Source organism: Sciurus vulgaris (genome assembly GCF_902686455.1).
Source record: "Sciurus vulgaris genome assembly, chromosome: 7".
NCBI lineage: Eukaryota > Metazoa > Chordata > Mammalia > Rodentia > Sciuridae > Sciurus > Sciurus vulgaris.
This window is the reverse complement of record NC_136467.1, coordinates 76,186,948-76,207,967: the sequence shown is the minus strand read 5'-3', so window position 1 is coordinate 76,207,967 and position 21,020 is coordinate 76,186,948. Positions and strand designations below refer to the sequence as shown.

Sequence of the window (21,020 nt, the reverse complement as noted above, 5' to 3'; positions counted from 1 at the left end):
TGGTGTGGTTGGGGGATCCTGAAGGCTGGGTGGAGTTGGTCTGGGGTCCCGGTGATAGGGCGCAGTCAGTTTGTCTGGGGGTCCTGGCAGCAGGGAGCAGTCAGTTGATGTGAGGGTCTCAGAGGCAGGGAGTGATTGGTTGGGCTGAGGGCTCCTGGAGATGGGACTCAGTCAGTCTGGCCAGGGGTCTTATGGGGCCTGGCTGTTGTCTCAAAATGGCAGCAGCCACGTGTAATCAAACCTGTAGGTACTGTAACAATGAACTTCCAGGCAACAGCAGGCAGCTGGTGCTCCACTGGCGGTCGGCGATCAGTTTGCTGACTGTTGTCAGATGATCGGGAGGTGAGCCTCGTGTGTTGGGAGATGGATAGGTGTAAGGCAGGCGCTGGACAGGTGAGAGGTAGGCAAATGGCGTATGATAGGCGCCTGACAGTGAGCAATCTGCACTCAAAAAAGGCGTTGATATGCTGGCAGATTGCAGGTGATCACAGCAGACAAATGGGGTAAACAGCAGGGGATCAATAAGCAGCAAAAACTGCCTCACCAAGAAACAGATACCCTCTGCTTGAAACCTGAGTTATGGAGAGACAAGGAATGCAGCCTCCCTCTAGTCTGCTATCTTGGATCCTGTTATGTATATTTTTATCAGCTTTTCCCTCAAAGTTACTTGTCCCTTCAGGGGTGTCTACCATGAAAAGATATGTATTGGAATTTAGCATCTCCACTTTCCAATTATATGTTTGGGGTAGGGTATTTAGCCTCTCAATCTGTTTCCAGGATCACAACTCAGTATGTATATTTTTTCTTACTTTTTAATTACTTTTAATTTTGAGTTTTTAACTCAAAGTTACAAAAATAGATGGAGCATTTCAATGGCCCCTTCATCCAGTTTCTTCCATCAGTATCTTACATAATTGTGGTACATTTCAAAAGCAGAAAATTAGCATTGGAAGAATGCTATTAACTCAGAGACTTTGCACACACTTTTTTTAAAGTGTATATTTTCATGACATTTATTGCATGTGTATATTCATGTAGCAAACTCTTTCATTTCCTTTAAACCAAACCCTTAGCAACCATTAATCTGTTCTCTGTCACTACTACAGTTTCATCACTGTGAGGATGCTGTCACTACAGTTTTATCACTGAGTTTGCTACTAAACAATCCCACAATATCTAACCTTTTGAAATTGCCTTTTTTTCCCTCAGAGTAATGACTTTTAGATTTGAGTTGCTTGTATGCGGTTTCTCAGCATATGCATTATTAAAAGGCTCTGCAGGTAACCTGGTGTATGATGGGAGATGAGATTAACAAAGATAAAGTAATGAGAGTTAAGTATTAAAAAAAGGTAACAGCAACCTATGTTTGTATCACATTTTTATGAAGTGCCACACGTTGGTTGTTCACACTTAGTCACTTTTCTTCCCAGATCTTTCATAATTGTATCTTCACAGTGTTGAGATTTTTCAGTTTATGTCCATCTCTACCATAGTATTTGCCGTTTGAAGACTCACAAACAATCTAGTGGCGAAGACTCTACACTTACACACTTGCACTTTCAGTTGCTAGTGACAGAAACATAACTTAGAATAGACTGAATAAAATGAAATTCTTGACCCTTTGATAAAGAAACTTGAGGACATTAGGCTTTCAATCTGCCATGCTTACTCTCTTAGTGAGCTGGTTTAATTTTTTACTACTGCAGCCAGGCTTATGCCTGCACCTGGAAAAGCTCTATGTATCTGTTACTTCCATCTTAGAAATCCCAGAGGGAAAAGAGCTATGTTCTCCTAAATCCTTACATGAAGTCCTAGGGAAGAGCCTAGATAGCCTGACTTCAGCACATGCTCAATCCTGGGCTAATTATTCTGGCCTAGAGAAGGGCGGAAGAAAGACCAGAAGTTTGGATGCTGCAATTGGCAGTCTTACCAGAACAATCTCAAGTGAGGGAGGGAATTTCTTGAGAGAAGTGGGTCCTATTACCAGAGGGAGAAAAAAGATATGAGCAAATAAACACACATGTCCACTTGTATTGCCAAGCTTTCACCACAAGAAATACACTGCACCATAAAGTGTTTTTTGTTATTTTAGGAAGCTAATCATCAAAACATAATCATATGAAAAGTTAGTAATTCAGCTTATCTAAGATGTGATAACTGAATGAAATGAAGAATAAGTACTTATAAGAATTTAGAAAGAAAAATCACTATGGACGATTTCAGTACCCAAAAGACTTATCACTCCTGTAACAGCTCATGAGCCACCTTTGACAATCACTCAGTTGTGAGAAAGTGGGCAAACCCTGTGACTAGCTTGAAGGACTTATGCTCTAGGTCCAGCTCTGTCCCTACCTGTCTGATATTAGTGTCCTGTAATCTCTAGACTTATGACCTTCTCTGGGTAGAAAGGGTTTTATTTTGAGGTTTTTATTATTTAGAAATCAAATTAGAACATTGACAGATAAACAATAAACTACTCCTTAGCTTGCTCTATCTACATCTGAAGTAGGTAAGTCCCCAAAGGTCCACATACTAAAGAAATGTATATAATGTGAGTAAGAAAGACATTTGGCTTCCACTCTCCTGATGGAGATAGCACCAGCATCCAGATAGGATCAAGGAGAAAGGAGTTGAATAATGTACTAATACATCTTGAATATTTGCTCACCATTCTACTTTGTACAAAATATGCCTTTTCCATAGGGCGTTTATTTCATGTAATTTCCCCAGTTGCCTACTGTGTGAACTGGGAGTGATGAGGGGAATGACTCTCTATTTAGGCCTAATAGTGCCGAGTTTCCAACTGAGCAGTTAGGGAAAAACTTACCCCCTCAATAGGTATCTTTAAAGAAAATGTTGCTGGCTAGGGATGTAGTTTAGTGGTAGAGCATATGCTTAACATGCTGGATTTAATAGCATACATACACACACACAGAAGAGTTGACATCTTGGGCTGGGATTGTGGCTCAGTGTTAGAGCCCTTGCCTGGCATGTGTGAGGCTCTGGGTTCGATCCTCAGCACCACATGTAAATAAATAAATAAAATAAAAGATCCATTGACAACTAAAAAAAAAAATTTAAAAAAAAAAAAAAAGAATTGACATCTCCTAAAAGAATATAACTCCTAGATAACTCACATAAATAACTAGATATGGTGGAAAGGAAAGCCAGGAGAGAGTCTATAGAGATTTGTGATCATTTGTCTTCAAATACACAGATATTGGAGCAAATATTCTGAATAAAGAAGAGAGATTTCAAGAGAACTTATTCAAAGAAAGGATTGCAAAAGCAGAAGCTAAAGTATGGAGTCAGGTAAAAGAAGCTTTAAATCAACCTAAAATACACCTTTATAGTTCTTTCACTTCTCAGAATTGTCTGAAAAAATACTATATAGCTCAGTAGGCAAGAATACGGACTACAGAGTCAGCTAGAATGGACTGAGTCCTGGCTAGCTATGAGAACTTGGGCAAGCTCTTTGACCTATGTAGTCTTGGTTTCTTCATAAGTAAAAGAGAGATAATAATAATAATACCTAGGGCTGGAGTTGTGGCTCAGTGGTAGAGTGCTTGCCTAGCATGTGTGAGGCACTGGGTTCAATCCTCAGCACCATGTAAAAATAAAGTACCCATTGGCAACTAAAATCATATTTAAAAAAATAATAATACCTATTTTATAGGAATGAGGGCCTAATGAAATAATGTGCCTAGCATACAGGTAGATGCTCTGTAAGAAGAGGAACCTATCAGAAGCTTCCTTCTTTTTAACTTGCCTTCCTTGTGTGATTTGCTTCTGCCTTCTTTATTCTCATTTGTTTAAATCTCAGAGGCAAAGGGAGTACTTGTAAAGTGATTTTTATGGTCTTACATTTAATATATAGATCATCCTTTAGTGTGCAATATGCCTGGAAAAATGTCCATTTTCCAAAATGCTCCATCTTGACCTACTCTCCTTTTCATTAGGGGAAAATCCTTCATTCTGTCAGATACAGTGGTACCTATTCAAGAGGCTAAGGTGGGAGAATTGCTTGAGCCCACAAGTTCAAGACCAGCCTGGGCAACATTGAAACCCCAAATCCTTGATATCTTGTGCATATGATTGTTGAGTACCATAGTGGCAATTTGAATGTTTGAATAGGGACTCACAGTGGGAATTGAACAAAGCCTCAATCTTGCAGCCCCACTTCCTCTAGCCATAGAGTAACAAATGACTTCTTAAAGAGAGTTAAAGCTCCTTGAGGGCAAGACACTTTCACAGTGCTTAGAATATTATTTCTTGATTTCTTCATAAAATAGACATTATAGCTAATAGTATTAGAATTGTCCAGTATTAGTGCCAGCAAAAACTTGGTTTGAATGTATTTTAACATAACAAAAGTAGTGCAAAGGGTAACATAACAAAATTTAAGTACTTATTTTTTTTACCAGTAATAAAATTCAAACTGATTATGAGTCATCAGTTACTTATGCATCCTATAATAAATGGATGCTTTTGTAAATAGCATCTACAAAAGTTTGAAGATAAGCTTATCTAGTGTTCTGGGTGTTCTCTTCAAATACAATAATAAAACTTATTTCTGATCCCCTGAAAGAGGGGATCTGGATAGTAGTCAGCCTCCCTACTTAGCTCCTAGCTTTGTGTGTCTGGTCTCTGTGTTTTCTACATTTTCTATGATGAGCATACATTACTTTGCTAATCAAGCAAGTAAGAAATAGAGTTCCAAGGGGAAAAGACAATGCAACAGCATCATACAATAAAGCTGTGCTGTCTTCAACAATTCCTAAAGCAGCCAAGGACCGGGATGTGTTAGGCATCTGAGTAAGCTTGCCAGGTTGCTATAGGAAGTTTGAGATGGGAATGCAGTGAGTAATAGGGGCCCCATGTTGCTGATTTTTAGTAAACATGAAAACCTCACTTACCAGCATCCTATATAATGATAAATTGCCCTATGTTCATCCTGATGTACTAATAGATAATTAGACTCTTTCTTTCAAAGGCTAATGAACTCCAAAAACAAGCAGTGGAGAAAGTCCTTGAAGATGTAAATGCCAGACACAAATTTGAAATTCAGGTTCTGGAAGAGAAACATCAGAAAGACTTACAGGTTTGTTAGAGTGGTTTTGTTGTTGTCTTTTAAAGAAATACTGAAGTTAGTAAAGAAAAAATAAATTACTTAAGTTGGCAAATAAGTGAGGGAAAATACCATAATTTGTAAAATCTGGGATGGTATTTCATAGAATTATGGAGAGAGGCCCTGGAGATTCTCAGAAGAGATGCTGAGATCTATGAGGCAGTGATATATATGTGAAGGAAAACCCCATAGTATTGAGTGAATGAAACAGGCTATTCTATTCTTTCTCCTGGACTTTCTTTCTCCTAAATTTGCATTGCTGTACTGCCAAGAGGAACATGGTTCAGCCCAGGGCTGCAAATGCCCCAGCATAATGTTTACTGATCCCAAAGAACTTGGAGTACTCACCAGAGAGGTTTTGGACATTTTATTACTTATACACTCCTTAGTGGTAGCTGGCCAAGGTATGGTGGAATGCTGCACCACACCTATAAGCAGAGGGAATATATAGGGTAGGTTGCATGCCCACTGTGCAGGTGGATTTCTTCAGATGTTTTGCAAATACATTCTTTTACTTTAACCTGGGTCATCCTGTTTTGATCCTTACCTAAAGATTGGAGTTAAGAGATGTGGCCAGCTTCTCCTCTCCATTTCCTTCATTATCAAATTCCTTCGAGTTGTCCTTATTCCACTGCAAGCTTTCCTCGGCACTGATTAGTGTGGCCCAACTGAGTTGCCCCTCAAGTGATTCCTATAACACCAGCAGTCACAAGATGAGGGGGAACTATTTCTAACCTGCAATCTGTTCAAACACATGATTCTAGATAACTAGTAAACTTTCCAGGCAGAGGTCCTGGGATTCATTATTTAGTTTAGTACCCTGTTTACAAAATCTGATATGAATATAGAAATATTTTCATATTTGGCCAAGGAAGAGACAAAGGAGAACAAGGTGCATAAACAGAAGCTGGAGGAAAGTGGCAGAGACCTAGCCTTAGATATAGCCTAACTTAATAAGAACATAACTAATGAACAGTTCAAGATCTGTGGGCCCATGTATTCATCGATTTGACAGTGAGCATCTACCATATGTTATCCCTGTACTAGGTGATTTAAATGGACTGCCCTTGCCCTCAGGGGACTAACAGGTAAGATAGCTCCTCCCCTAGGACCTAATGTGTAAAGAGATGCTCCCCACTTGGCCCCAGTGGCCCAATTCAGCCAGTCTTGGCATGGTCCCTTAGGGGTGGGCTGCAACAGCTCGCTGCCCATCCCCAGTTCAGATAGGGAAATGCCATGAACCATCCATAGGTTAAAAAAAATAATTATCAGACACTCAAGAGAGTCCTAGATATTCATAAAACCTGAGGAACTTTCTGAGAGACGTTGTGCAAAATGCCTGTCAGATACCTATGTAGTAAACACAGTGGGGTTCATGAAATTTGTTTCCTATAATACCTTCAAAATGTGAGCTAATTCACTCAAGATACATTTCAGTAAGAGTAGTTTTATCAGGAGATCATACATTGGATATGAACACTGTCAACAGTAGGTTATTGAATGATTGTGGAGGCTTAAATACATACCCTATGCTAAGTGAGGAAGTAAAATGATTGGTTTTACTAGGTCATTATACAAAAGAGGGACTGAGGCTTAATTCTCCAAATTCTAGTTCAGAACTCAGCCAAAGTAAAAGACTGGGATGTTATTTTTAAATTCAGTGATCAAGTAGAAATATCTAAAACTCAACCATCTTGTAGTCTCAATTACTGAAAATATACTTGAAAATGCAGAAATAAGTTAAAATATCCTCTACAGAGTTTAATAACACCCATATCAACAAAATTAAAACTCAGGCTTATTTCCTATAGTAGAATTCCTTCATCTCCAACTCAGATGTGCGTACACTTACTTGACATCCTGAGCCCAACAACCTTGGTGGTTTGATATTTCAAATCCAAAATAGATTAAATGCTGGAAACTAGACAAAAAGGGATCCACTGACAGAAGTAAGAACAGATAGTCCTCAACCTGAGGAGGCATGAGAAGAACAAGAAAAATTATAAAGAACAGTTATCAGATCTCAAACAGCAGTGCATTCTGAGGTCATTTATGGCAGAGACAAATGGCTCTATGAACTTAAACAATTATTAAGTGCTATATGAAATTTTTGCCCTAGTACAATCATTTATCTTTGTCTACTGAGCCCAGATGACCAAGAAGACATTAAGAGTGTTTTATTACAGTCTTTTTATGAAGTAAACTGAGTGTTAAAGACATTTAGAGACATTTTCACTCAAAATATTTAATTTTCAAGCAGTTAGAGACAAATCCTTCTGCTATGTAGAAAACTCGGCTAACATTTCTAAGTGGCCAATATTTTCCTAAAAGGATTTTCAAAATACATCAACTAAGGTCACTCAGAAGAAATTCTTCAAGTTGATTTTTCTTGTCTCTTTTTTTTAACTATTCACCCTTGGAATAGCCAAAGTGAGAAGTTGAAAACTTTCCTTCTCTTGAAAAAGCTGAAATCTGTCTAATAAATATTTTAATTATTAAAATATTTTCTAATAAACTAAAAGGAATTTTAGTTTTTCTGAAATCTTAACTTTCAACTTCTATTGAGGATTCTTTCTGATATACAATAAATGGAACTGGCTTCCAAGGACCACCCCCACCTCCACAGAAAGTGTTCTGAGTGTTGGGCAACCTTAAGCCAGGAGTAGTCTTACTGGTTTGATTCCTTTCAACTCTGGGTAAGATTTCATTTGAAGAAGATATTCTTCAGGAAAGAAAAGGGAGGAAGGAAAGAAGGTAGGCAGGTGGGCAGACAGGATGGCCACTAAAAATTTACCTTTAAATGAAAGTTTTGAACTCTTGGATATAACCAATTGCTCCTTTCTTGCATGTATTTCTACTACAATACCATTACATGATTAGGTTGTTGGTCTCCTTCACTGACAGTGAATACTCTGAGAACGAGTGTTTTAGTCAGATTTTCATCACTGTGACCAAAATACCTGACAAGAACAACTTAGAGGAGGAAAAGTTTATTTGCATGCACAGTTTCAGAAGTCTGTCCATACATGACTGACTCCATTGTTCTGGGCCTACAGTGAGGTAACACATCATGGGAGAAGAACCCAGTGGAGAAAAGCTGTTCAGTTTATGGTGGGACCAAGATGCAGAGAAAGAGAGGGAGAGGGAAGGGGCTACACAGAAGATACACCTATACAGAACATGCCCTACCTGCCCCCAGTAACTGTTTCCTCCAACCACATCCCACCTGCCTATAGTTACCACTCAGTCAGTTTATTCAATCAAGGACAGACTGTTTAGGTTACAGCTCTCATGATCTAATCATTTTACCTCTGAACATTCCTGAATTAACACAGGAAATTTTGAGGAGACCTCATATCCAAACCATAATATTCAGTCACATTCAGCCTACTAACAGGATTTTCCTTTATGACTATATATGAGGGTTTTTCCCCCACAAATCTGGGTTTGACTAGAACTTCCTTTCTTTATTAGGCTGAAAGTCATTTATAGGTCCTTCTACCGCAGAGCAATGAAGCACTTGTTCCTGTCCCCTCCATGAAAGAGAAAGGGCCTCCCAACACAAATGAGCTGGAATACTCAAACAGTGGGGATTGGAAGGCAGGATTGGCTGCAGTAATGTACAACTGTTTTCTGCTTGAGTCTCAGGTTCCCTCCTACCCAGCAGACACTGAGCGTAATAATTATTGCACCATTTTCCAGGACTTACTAAAGCAGAATTGTATATTGTCTTTCTAAGAAGTTGTAATGATAATATGACAATAAAGAAAAAAAGACCTTTATCTCCACCCCTCTAACCTATTTTCCTTTTTGCATATTCCATTTCAATATGTTCACAGTATATGATTCTATGTTATATAGTTTGTAGTTTCCTGCTTTTTTTAACATCACATAAATGAAAGTTGTATATGTCATACACAATACTCCTAAATTATTAGAGCATATTTCATCAGGTGAATGAAGCTATGATTTAGATTACCTCTTAGGATTCATTTTAAGGGATTGGAGATTGTAGCTCAGTGGTTAAGCACTTTTTAGCTTGCATGAGACTCTATTCAATCCCTAGCACTGCAAAAAACAAACACACACACATAAACAAAGCAAAAACAAACGACACAATATTTTAAAGCATCAAGGTTATAACATCTAAACCAAGCTTTCCCGTTGCTTAAGGACATGGCAGCTAAAACCAAGACAGAAATGTTTCGAAACATGAAGAACGAAATGAAGAGAGAAAACTTGGCTGCAGAACAACGCATGGTGCACAGAATCCAAAGGATTATGATGGAGTGCCACAGGGAGAAGATGGAGGCTGTGGAGAAAGCCAGGGAAGAAGAAAGACGGATCTCCCAGGAAGCAATCCAAGCCCAAAAAAGGTATTCTGAATACATTTGCAAATTAGTATTTGACTCCATCAAAATCTACCTAAAGAAAGGGTACATAGGTGGATATTGCCTGTTTGGGTAATTTTTGCATTTTTATTATGAAATAGCAAACATATCTTATAGAATGTGTGTGTGTGTGCGTGCGCGCATGTATGCGCACACATGAGCATGTTTTAAAGTAAAGTAGTAATATAAGTACTCAAGGACCTCAAGGCCTGACACTATCTTATGAGGGGACTAAAAATTACCAGCACTTCTGAAGTTCCCATATGTTCCTTCTCAGTCATATTTTCTCCATCCCCTTCTCAAGAGATAACTACACTTCTAAATATTATTTTTCATTCTGAATCTCCAGTTTTAAGAAGCTGAGGAGAGAAATCAAGAAACATTGTCCCCTAAATACCTAAGTCAATCTTTATATCCTCTATCCTTGTTCAAATGTAGATGTGTTATTTCTTGGTTTAGCAAAACAAACAAAAAAATTGACTTTGTGGACCTGCATAGAGCAAAACTTGCATGTCCTAACATAATGCTTTGCCATCCCCTCCTTACCTCCAGAGAAAATCATTTTACATTATAGCTTCGGTATCCTTCCATACACTTTTGATGTAAATATGTGCATAATAAAATTCATTTTACATACATCACAATATATGTATGCATGTTTGTGTGTATATATGTACCAAGGTAACCTTTCTGTGTACGCAATGAACATTTGGTGGAACAGGACAGTAGTGAGGAACAAAGGAGTTGTCAAATGAAAAACAGTTTCCAGATGTAGGTGACCTGCCCAAGATCATAGAGCTGCAGCAATAGAAGTGACACCGAGCCTTTTCACCAAGATGGCGCCGAAAGCTAAGAAGGAAGCTCCTGCCCCTCCCAAAGCTGAAGCAAAAGCAAAAGCTTTGAAGGCCAAGAAGGCAGTGCTGAAGGGTGTCCACAGCCATAAAAAGAAGAAGATCCGCACATCACCAACCTTCCGGCGACCCAAGACGTTGCGGCTCCGGAGGCAGCCCAAATATCCTCGGAAGAGCGCCCCCAGGAGAACCAAGCTTGACCACTATGCCATCATTAAGTTCCCCCTGACCACTGAGTCAGCCATGAAGAAGATTGAAGACAACAACACACTTGTGTTCATTGTGGATGTCAAGGCCAACAAACACCAGATCAAACAAGCTGCAAAGAAGCTCTATGACATTGATGTGGCCAAGGTTAACACCCTGATTAGGCCTGATGGAGAGAAGAAGGATATGTTCGACTGGCTCCTGATTATGATGCTTTGGATGTTGCCAACAAAATTGGGATCATCTAAACAGAGTCCAGCTGTCTAATTCTAAATATACCCCCCCCCTTTTTTTTCAACCTAAAAAAAAAAAAAAAGAAGTGACACTGAGACCTCCCTGTTTGTCCTCCTAGTCTTTGGCCTGTCACTTTTGTTTTATCATTTGATTTAATAAGCCCATCCATTTATATATGGTTGATCAGTGAAATCTTTTTCATTAGAACAGGGTTAAAGGTAAAATCCTGGATAGATAAACAAGAATGAAGGGTGCATTTGTGGCAGTTTCAGGGATATCTTCCTTCCTGCCTAGATTGTAAATCATTGTGGAGGTAGAAGAGGAAGGTGAGAGAGGATTTGGGGAGGGAGTTAAGAATGAGTTGTGGTGTAATGCAGTGGAAAATGAGCCCTCTTCCCCCTTTTCCTGTTCCTTCTCCATCAGCAGGGGTTCTGCTCCTCCCCAGGAGCCTCTGGGTCCACTCCTCACACACATACACCTGCAGTCTCCTGATCTCTCCCTTGCTCTTTTGCTTTTGCCCACCCTCTACCACTTTCCTCTGTTAAACTTAAATAAGATTTTCAGTGTCCATCTTCTACTGAATCGATAGACTAAGACTAGAGAACTGCCATGTCTGTTGTTCAAATATATCCAATTAGAATGTCTGTTTTGTTCATTGGAGTTTTCCAAATGCCTGAAAGAAAGCTTGACAAACAGTAGGCATTCTTTAAATATTTATTAACACATGATTCAAATTTGTTCTGCTCAAATGAACCCTGCAGCATACCAGATCTAATTTCTAGATATTGCTAGACTCCAGTTTTGTTTAAAACATTTGTAGAAATTATGTATGGAGAGACCACTGATTCGATTTCTAGTGTAGATCCTTTATTTGACTATAAATTTTCACGTAAGACTTAAGGATTCAGAACATGTACATATTATGAGAAATTTGTTAAATGCATAGAAAACTTTTTGTGAATTAGGGTGATATAGATTCTAAACAGATTACTCAGGAGACACAGGACTCTTTCTCTTAAAGTTGTTATTTGTTTTAAATAAACATCTCAGCTTGGGGAATTTCTAATTATTTTCTAGCCTAAGGCAAGGCATGAATGAAGGAACTGCTCAGGAATTTTTGTGGTCATAACTGTAATTCCTAGTGACAGCTACCCTTTATTTAATACCCAGTACACAAAGGCCCTTTGTGTAATTCTCATTGAATTCTCATATCCCTTCCTAGGGGATTCTGTCATCCTGTATATCATCAGATTAAGACCCCACATCTTAGAAACTAAGCAAACTGCCAAAGGTCACATGGAAAGGAGGCGATAGGGCCTGATTTGAACTCTGGCCTATATAGGCCAAAGTGTATAACCTTCCATTAGGCTACCTTGCTCTACAGGAAGTTATATGAGTTACCTGGAGAATTTGTATTCTTCATCAGAGTTAGTTAGGTGCCTTTTGTGGATGTGACACTGAAGATCTGGCACATTAGGTGAAGTAATTAGCTGAGCAAGGCTGGAGCAGGTGCACTGACATAGATAACACATAGGTTCTGGAAGAGTTTGAAGTCCTGGAAAGATAAAGTGTGTGGGGAAGGAGTAGTAAGATAGGATTTTTGAAAAAATTTGGTCTTTGGTTGGTCCTTGGAAGAAGGAAGTTCCCATTTGTGAGAGAAGCAAAAGAATGAGAACAGAAAGAGCAAAAACATGGAAGGAGAAGGTTTGTGTGTAATGGGCAGAGCCTATGGAAAGCTCAAGAGTATTAATAATCCTAAGGTACAAATGTGCTGCAGAAGACTGGCCTCTAGAGATGTTCCCTGCCTGCTGGTAGCTTCTATAGTACCTGCAGCACGAGAGAGAGAGAGAGAGAGAGAGAGAGAGAGAGAGAGAGAGAGAGAGAGAGAGAGAGAGAGAGAGAGAGAGATGAGAACACCAAGCAGGGATGAGATATAATGCCCACACTCCCTCCTACTAGGTTCTGTGATTTCTACCACTTCTGAATAGTCCATTCAATTTGTGAATCCCTCGATGGATTCATTCACAGATGAGGTCAGAGCCCTCATGATCCAGCCACTTCCCAAGTGCCACACTTCTGAACACTGCTGCATTAGGGACCAAGCTTTCAACACATGAGCCTTTGGGGAACAATACAGATCAAAACCATAACAGCAACACATATAAGAAAGTTTTTTTTTAAATTTTGACTTAATAAGTAGAAGGGAAGGAATGCCTTCTGATATATTTCTCTTAACTTATGAGCAAACTATTTTGTACCATGTCAACAACCTTTGGAAAATAGTGAGAAGAAAGATTAAAAGAGGTCCTAAAGACAGCAGAGGACAAATCAATTGTTAGTATAAATTTTCTGTGCTTTATTTTTTTCCCCAATAGACCAGTAGGTTTGAATTATTATATTTTTATTCAGTAAACTTTCTTCAGGGCTGGGGTTGTAATTCAGTGGTACAGCACTTGTCTAGCATGTGTTAGGCACTTGGTTTGGTCCTCAGCACCACATAAAAATAAATAAATAAATAAAAGCATAGTGTCCATCGATTTAAAAAAATAAAATTTTTTTCATTTTTCAAGAATCCATTCTTAACATAGATGCAAAAATCCTTAACAAAATTCTGGCAAATCACATACAAAAATATATTTAAAAGATAGTGCACCATGATCAAGTGGGGTTTATCCCAGGGATGCAAGGTTGGTTCAACATCTGGAAATCAATAAACGTAATTCATCACATCAATAGACTTAAGGTTAAGAATCATATGATTATTTTAATAGCTGCTGAGAAAGCATTTGATAAAATACAGCACCCCTTCATGCTCAAAACACTAGAAAAAATTAACATTGTAAAGGCTATCTATGCTAAGCCCATGGTCAACATCATTCTAAATGGAGAAAAACTGAAATCATTTCCTCTAAAAACTGGAACAAGGCAGGGATGCTCTCTTTCACCACTTCTATTCAACATCATCTTTGAAACACTAGTCAGAGCAATCACACAGAACAAAGAAATTAAAGGGATACAAATAGGAAAAGAAGAACTCAAGCTGTCACTATATGCTGAACACATGATTCTATACTTAAAGGATCCAAAAACTCCACTAGAAAACTTCTAGAACTTATAAATGAATTCAGCAAAGTAGCAGGATATAAAATCAATATGCATAAATCTAATGCATTTCTATTCATAAGTGATAAATCCTCTGAAAGAGAACTTAGGAAAACCACTCCATTAACAATAACCTCAAAAAAATAAAATAAAATACTTGGGAATCGATCTAATAAAAGAGGTGAGAGACCTCTACAATGAGAACTATAGAATACTAAAGAAAGAAATTAAAGAAAACCTTAGAAGATGGAAAGATCTCCCATGTTCTTGGATAGGTAGAATTAATATTGTCAAAATGGCCATACTACCAAAGGCACTATACAGATTCAATGCAATTCTAATTAAAATTCAGTGATGTTCCTCATAGAAACAGAGAAAGCAATCATGAAATTCACCTAGAAGAATAAGAGACCTGGAATAGCCAAAGCAATCCTTAGCAGAAAGAGTGAAGCAGATATCACAATACCAGACCTTAAACTATACTACAGAGCAATAGTAACAAAAACAGCATGGTATTGGCACCAAAATAGACAGATAGACCAATGGTAAAGAATAGAGGACACAGACACAAACCCAAATAAATATGGTTACCTAATCCTAGACAAAGGAGTCAAAAACACACAATGGAGAAAAGATAGCCTGTTCAACAAATGATGCTGGGAACACTGGAAATCCATATGTAGTAAAATGAAATTAAACCCTATCTCTCACTGTGCACAAAACTCAACTCCAAATGGATCAAGGACCTAGGAATTAGAACAGAGACCCTGCACCAAATAGAAGAAAAAGTAGGCCCGAATCTTCATCATGTTGGCTTAGGATCAAACTTCATTAACAAGACTCCTAAAGTGCAAGAAATGAAAGCAAGGATCAATAAATGTGATGGAATTCAAACTAAAAAGCTTTTTCTCAGCAAAGGATACAATCAATAATGTGAAGAGAGAGCCTACATAGTGAGAGAAAATCTTTAGCACACACACTTCAGATAGACCACTAATCTCAAAAATTTATAAAGAACTAACAAAACTTTACACCCAAAATACAAAGAACCCAGTCAATAAATGGTCTAAGGAACTAGGCAGACACTACAGGAGAAGATATACAGGTGATTAATAAATATATGAAATAGTGTTCAACATCTCTAGTAATTAGAGAAATGCAAATTAAAACCACCTTAAGATTTCATCTTATTCCAATTAGAATGGCTATTACCAAGAACACAAGCAATAATAGGTGTTTCGTGGGGAAAAAGGCACACTTGTACATTGCTGGGGGAGTTGCAAATTGGAGTAACCACTCTGGAAAGCAGTATGGAGATTCCTCAAAGACTTGAAATTGGACCCACCATTTGACCCAGCTATCCTACTCCTCAGTTTTTACCCAAAGGACTTAAAATCAGCATACTACAGTAAAGCAGCAATATTAATGTTCATAGGTGCTCAGTTCACAATAGCTAGATTGTGGAACCAATCTAGATGCCCTTCAACAGATGAATAGATAAAGAAACTGTGGTATATATACACAATGGATTATTATTCAGCCATAAAGAAGAATAAAATTATGGCATTTGCAGGTAAATGAATGGAACTGGAGGATATCATGCTAAGTGAAATAAGCCAATCCAAAAAAAACCAAAGGCCAAATATTCTTCCTGATCAGTGGATGATGATACATAATGGGGGTGGGGATGGGGAGTAAAAGAAGAATGGAGGAACTTTGAATTACGGTAGAGGGAAATGTGAAGAGGAAGGGGTGGGGATATGAAAGATGGTAGAATGAGACAGACATCATTACCCTATGTACATATATGATTACACAAATGGTGTGAATCTACATAGTGTACATCCATAGAAACTAAAAGTTGTACCCCATTTCTGTACAATGAATCAGAATGCAGACTGTAAAAATAAAGTATAATAAAAAAGAATCCATTCTTTAAAACATCAGACTGAATCCTATAGATATGGGCACACACTGCAACTGCTTTGAAAACAGTTACATTTCTAACCAGCACCACTCTTAAATGTGGTGTGAATTTTGGAATTCCAAGTTTACAGTCTTATAAATATAAAAATGGCAGATGGACCTCACTGCTTAGAGAAGAATTAGTTATTCATTTAAGTAGAGTGGATGTTGGAGGTTGCAGAGCTAAACCTGCCATCCCTTCGGCTGGATGCCAGCTGACAGCTGGTGACTCGTCTCCTCCAGCAACAGGAATGTTATTTGCTGGTGGAGGCCATTGGTTCAAACATTAAACATTGGTTCAAACATTAAACACTTGTCTTGTTCTTCCTAATGTGGATCCAAAATGTGTTGAACTTCATTTCCACCCTTAGCTTCTGGTTCTGCCCTCCACTCTGCATAGCGACCCTTCAGATATTTGGGGAAAGATTATTCCAAGATTTACATTGAAGAAGGAAAGGGAAAAATCCAGAGAGCACTAATATTCCTTCTATAAGGGAATTTCCACAGAACCAAGCCAGACACAGGAAATCACATAAGGGAGTTTATTAAGAAAACAGAGTGTCTTCCTGCAGGGTAATAGAGAAAATGAGAGGAAAAGAGAAAGGAAAAGAAAGGGTGCGCGCTAGAGAGAGTGGAAAGCCAGGAGGATAGAGAAAAGTGAGTAGGACAGACAGAAGAAGAATGGGGAAAAGATGGCGAGGAAGCTACAGTAAAACAGTTGAATTCTGCCAGGCTAACAGGGGACCAATATTGGAGAAGGATACTTGCAAGCTGACTGATGAACCAATAGCTAGCTAGGATGTTCACAGATTGACAAGTGGTTGGGAGGCGGGGACAATGACTTCACCTGATGGGCGGGGGAGTAGTTTATACATTACACCTTCAGTTCTTATACAATGTGCTTTCTAGGCTTCTCTTTTAGGAGGAAAAAAAAGCAGGCAGACTTAACTTAAATAAATAAATAAAATATTTTAAACATATCATAAGAATTGACTATTTTTCTGCTTATGTTTAGCAAACTTTTAAAGCAAAAATTCTTTTTGGCTTTTGTAATACTTCAATTTAGCTATTTTAAAATGTGGTATTATTTTTCATACACACAAAAACATATCCACACCAAGTATCATGCTAGGGAAAGTACAAAGATAATGGCACAACCTGTATGCACTGTGCCCCACCATTTCTGACTTCAATTCCATACCTTCAAGGAAATCATCAGAATAAAATTCAGAGACACTCAGACTGAAACCAAAAGGAGTAAATCCTGAAGGACAAAAAATCTGGGCCCTGAGGTGGGCTGGAAGAAGTTGGAAAGGACATTCAAAAAATACTAGAACTTTTTGAGAAGAGACTTTGATCTCAGTGAATTTTAAAAATACTCTTCTTGTACTGGGCTGTTGCTCAATGGTGGAACAAAAATTAAATTAAATTAAAATACTGTTCTTGAGGGTGGAATTAGGAGTCATCTAAGATAGACTTCACTGAAACCAGTTTTACCTAAGGTCAGCTCTGTGGAGACTTCCAGGGACCCTTAAATAAACACCTCCTGTGTGGGGTTAACACAGAAAGAAGCTCACCCTGCCTGTGACAGAGCTGTGCCTTTAATGGAGGACACCCAGAGAGCAGAGCGTCCGCCTTGGGGACTTAAAACATGGTCAAGGAAGGCTCCTTCTGGCTCTTTCTGAAGTAAGCTCCAGACTAAACACTAAGGATGTGTGTGGATGTGCATTCTTAACTCCACAGCATCACTTCTATTAATGCCACTTCCATTCTACTGGGGCCGGTTTGAAAACCAAGAAGTTGAGTTAAATTCCTCTTTTCCGTGCATTCCCTAGATCCTAGCAGTAGTTGATGCTGGCAGTTATGACTCTGATATTTCTGGTGTTTATCCCTCCTCTCCCTCTCTCTTGTCATTGCACCTCCAGAATATTACAAAATGGTACTGATTGGTCTCTCTGACTTACCCCACTAGTATTTAGTCACTCACTGTTACGTTCATTGTGTTACCCGCTCAATGAAAAAACAATAGTGACCTCTCATGAGATTGAAGCAGGTAATGATTAAGGGCAGGAACTCTTCCCCTTGCTCAGTTGTGTGACATTGAAAAATAACTTAATCTCTCTAAGGTTCAATTTTCTCACCTGTCACATAGGAATAATAGTTAATAAATAAAAATAGTACCAACTTCAATGGGTTCTTATGAAAATTAAATGAGATATAATAAATGTAGTGTCCCTGGGACACAGTAATGCCCATTGAACATTAACACTTGCTATCAATAATGAATATAACCTAGTTCGTAGGAAAAACAAGAAGATAAATAGTCTAGTAACTTAGAAAGGCTAAGGACAAATGATGCTTAGTTCAAAACTGGGAAAGTCTGTCAAGTTTAAAAGTCAAGTTGAAAAAATCAGAGATGAGAGAATTGCATCTCAAGGGAAGGAATTTAAACAGTAGAGTAGGTGGTAAGTCAAGGAAAAGCTATCTCAGACTGGGAAGCAGAGGGATTCTTATTAACAATCATAAGTATTTGAATCCAACATTTGCAGATTTCTTTATTCTTAAATCTTCAGAGGTTCTGTTCAGGCTCAGTTCGCTACAGAAATCCACTGGAGATTTATCATAGTTGCTGAGAGTTTTTGCTCTGAATTCAGATTGCTTGGGTTGTGGTGCTGATTTTGCCACTTTTACTAAAAGCAAAAGTTGGACAAGTTATTTAACCTCTCTGAGGCTTGGTGTCCTCATCATAAATTGGGCATAATAAAGACTATCTCACAGTATTGTTTTTGAGAAGTCAGTAAGTTAACATGCACAAAAGTTCACCAACTTGTGTGTACCTTGTAAGAGATCAAAGGGTTGCCGCTATAAACTATATGTAACTATATACATTATAATAAGACATCTGAATCATTCAACAATGCTTCTGAAAGTATAGTCCAAGGACCCTCAGAGTCTTTGAGACACCTGGGGAGTATCCATGAAATCAACAATACTTTCTTGATAATTCTAAGATGTCCTCTGCTTTTTTCACTCTCATTCTCCAGTGAGAGTACAGAGGAATTTTCCAGGGGTTTTGTGGTATATAATATCACAGCATATTGAGATAATATGAAAATGTAGTTTTTTTTTTTGATGAAGCCAGACTTTAAATAATTTTTCAAAAAATAAAATAAAATTATGCCACTCTTTTCACCAAATATTTTATGGTTTTGGAAAAGATGGTTTTCACAAAAATATTTATGTTCATGTGTAATGGATTTTTTTTTCCTTGTGGTGCTGAGGATTGAACCGGGGCCTTGTTCATGTGAGGCAAGCACTCTATCAACTGAGCTATAGTCCCAGTCCACGGATTTATTATTTTATAATAACTAATAAATATTTTTAAATATCTCATTTTTAATTTCTAGTACTGTCAATAGATACAACTCATATAAACAAAAGATTTTCAGGCCCTTAGTAACTTTGAGTGTGAAACAGATCCTGAGACCAAAAAAATTTGAAATGGTTATCAGATAAAATCAGGATTAAAGCTAAACCTAGCCCACATGTGTAGAGTTTCCTTCCCTTTGGCTAAAATCAAGTAGCTGGATTGATATCTTTTTTGTTTGTTTGTTTGTTTGTTTGAAGGGCTTTCTGCTTTTTATTTTTGGTTTGTTTCATTCTTAATCGAAAATAATGGTGATAAATATATATTTAAGGGGTACAATATAATGTTTTGATACAGATATACATTGTAGAATGATCAAATCAAGCTAGCCAATATATTGCCTCAGATATTTATTATTCCTTTTGATGAGAACCTTTAAAATTCTCTTTTAACTTTTTTTGAAGTAAACAATACATTACTAACTATAGTCACCACACTGTGCAATAGATCACCACATTACATTCACCTAAAGTTCTCTGATTTAAGATTAAGACTTGGAATGTGAGTTTTGTAAGGAACACTAAAAGAATCTCAGGTTCCATCCCTCCCTCACTATATTCTGAGCCAGGTCATGTGCAAGGCATTCTGGATTGATATCTTTTCTCTAGGAGTATGTAACTTTGACCGTATTTCTTCATTTTTAAAAAATATATATTTTATTTTAGTTGTCAAAGGACCTTTATTTTATTTATTTATAAAATAAAGGCTCTAAGAGTCGAACCCAGTGCTTCACCCATGCTAGGCAAGCACTGAACTACAACTCCAGTCCATATTTTTTTCATTTTTAAGCAAAACACATTCATTTTTCTGGCTAAAATGGACTTGGGTTCCCAAAGGTACCATGAGACACTAGACTAGTGGACTTGCCCTATCCCACAGCAGGAAAGTTGAACAGCCTCCTTGTTCTAAAAAAAATTTTTGATTCATTGTTAATACTCATCTGTGCCACCCTGTCTCATCTCAGTAATGTAATGATTTCTCATACGCCTGTGAATAAAGAGAAAATCATTCTGCTTTTAGTAGTTAATCCCTCTAATTTATTTTTTGTATTATTTTTTGTAGCAAGGCCATGGAAGAACTCCTGAATGCTGGTGTGTCCATCATGAAAGACCAGAAGATGAACATGAGCCAGTTAATAAGAGAAAAGGAACATGAAATGAACATCTACTATGGCATAGCTCAGAAGCAAAAGCAAGAAGAGGCACAGGAAGTGCTTCAGGAAGCTGAGAAAACACACCAGGCCACTCTTGGTAATGTGATGGATAAACTGGTTAACACTCAGGGGGAGCTGCTGTCCATAGCAAAGCAACTGGGAATCATGACAAACTGGAAAGATTTTCTGGAGGAGGAACTACAGGAAACCAGAGCAGCATTTCAAAAATACATCAATTATACTTTTCCTCAGCTGTCACCTGGACATGCCGATTTTATTATGCCAGAAAGAAAGAAGACACCTTCCAATCTTGTTGTTAAGGACAACGAAGCAACTCTTGAATAGAAGTCTTTAGCTGAAATGTCTCCACATAAACAGCATTCCAAAGGCTTAATAAATTTACTTAAAGCCACTGTTGACCCCCAGTGTTGTACAGGGTACTATTGGGCTGTATACATTGCATGGAAAACCAAAATACTCAAAAGCACACTCCAGGTTATGATGAATAACAAGTGTAATGTAGGAGAGAAAACAGGGAGAGGAATTGTATTAATTAGGAGGG

The 21,020-nt window shown here is 38.0% G+C and overlaps 1 protein-coding gene and 1 pseudogene across 2 annotated transcripts in view; both read left to right on the top strand.

Moving 5' to 3' along the window:
• Window positions 1-20,803, top strand: part of LOC306665442 (uncharacterized protein C6orf163) — a gene marked incomplete at both ends in the record, with an annotated part of 29,518 nt that extends 8,715 nt beyond the window's left edge. Inside the window, 4 exons of the mRNA XM_079147000.1 lie at window positions 3,218-3,312; window positions 4,994-5,101; window positions 9,302-9,504; window positions 20,368-20,803. Coding sequence (XP_079003126.1) covers window positions 3,218-3,312; window positions 4,994-5,101; window positions 9,302-9,504; window positions 20,368-20,803 — 842 coding nt within the window. The remainder of the gene's footprint in view (window positions 1-3,217; window positions 3,313-4,993; window positions 5,102-9,301; window positions 9,505-20,367) is intronic.
• Window positions 10,344-10,861, top strand: LOC306665449 (large ribosomal subunit protein uL23-like; annotated as a pseudogene). Its single transcript has one exon. The product of its transcript is annotated as a large ribosomal subunit protein uL23-like (transcript).
• Window positions 20,804-21,020: the final 217 nt, after the last annotated feature.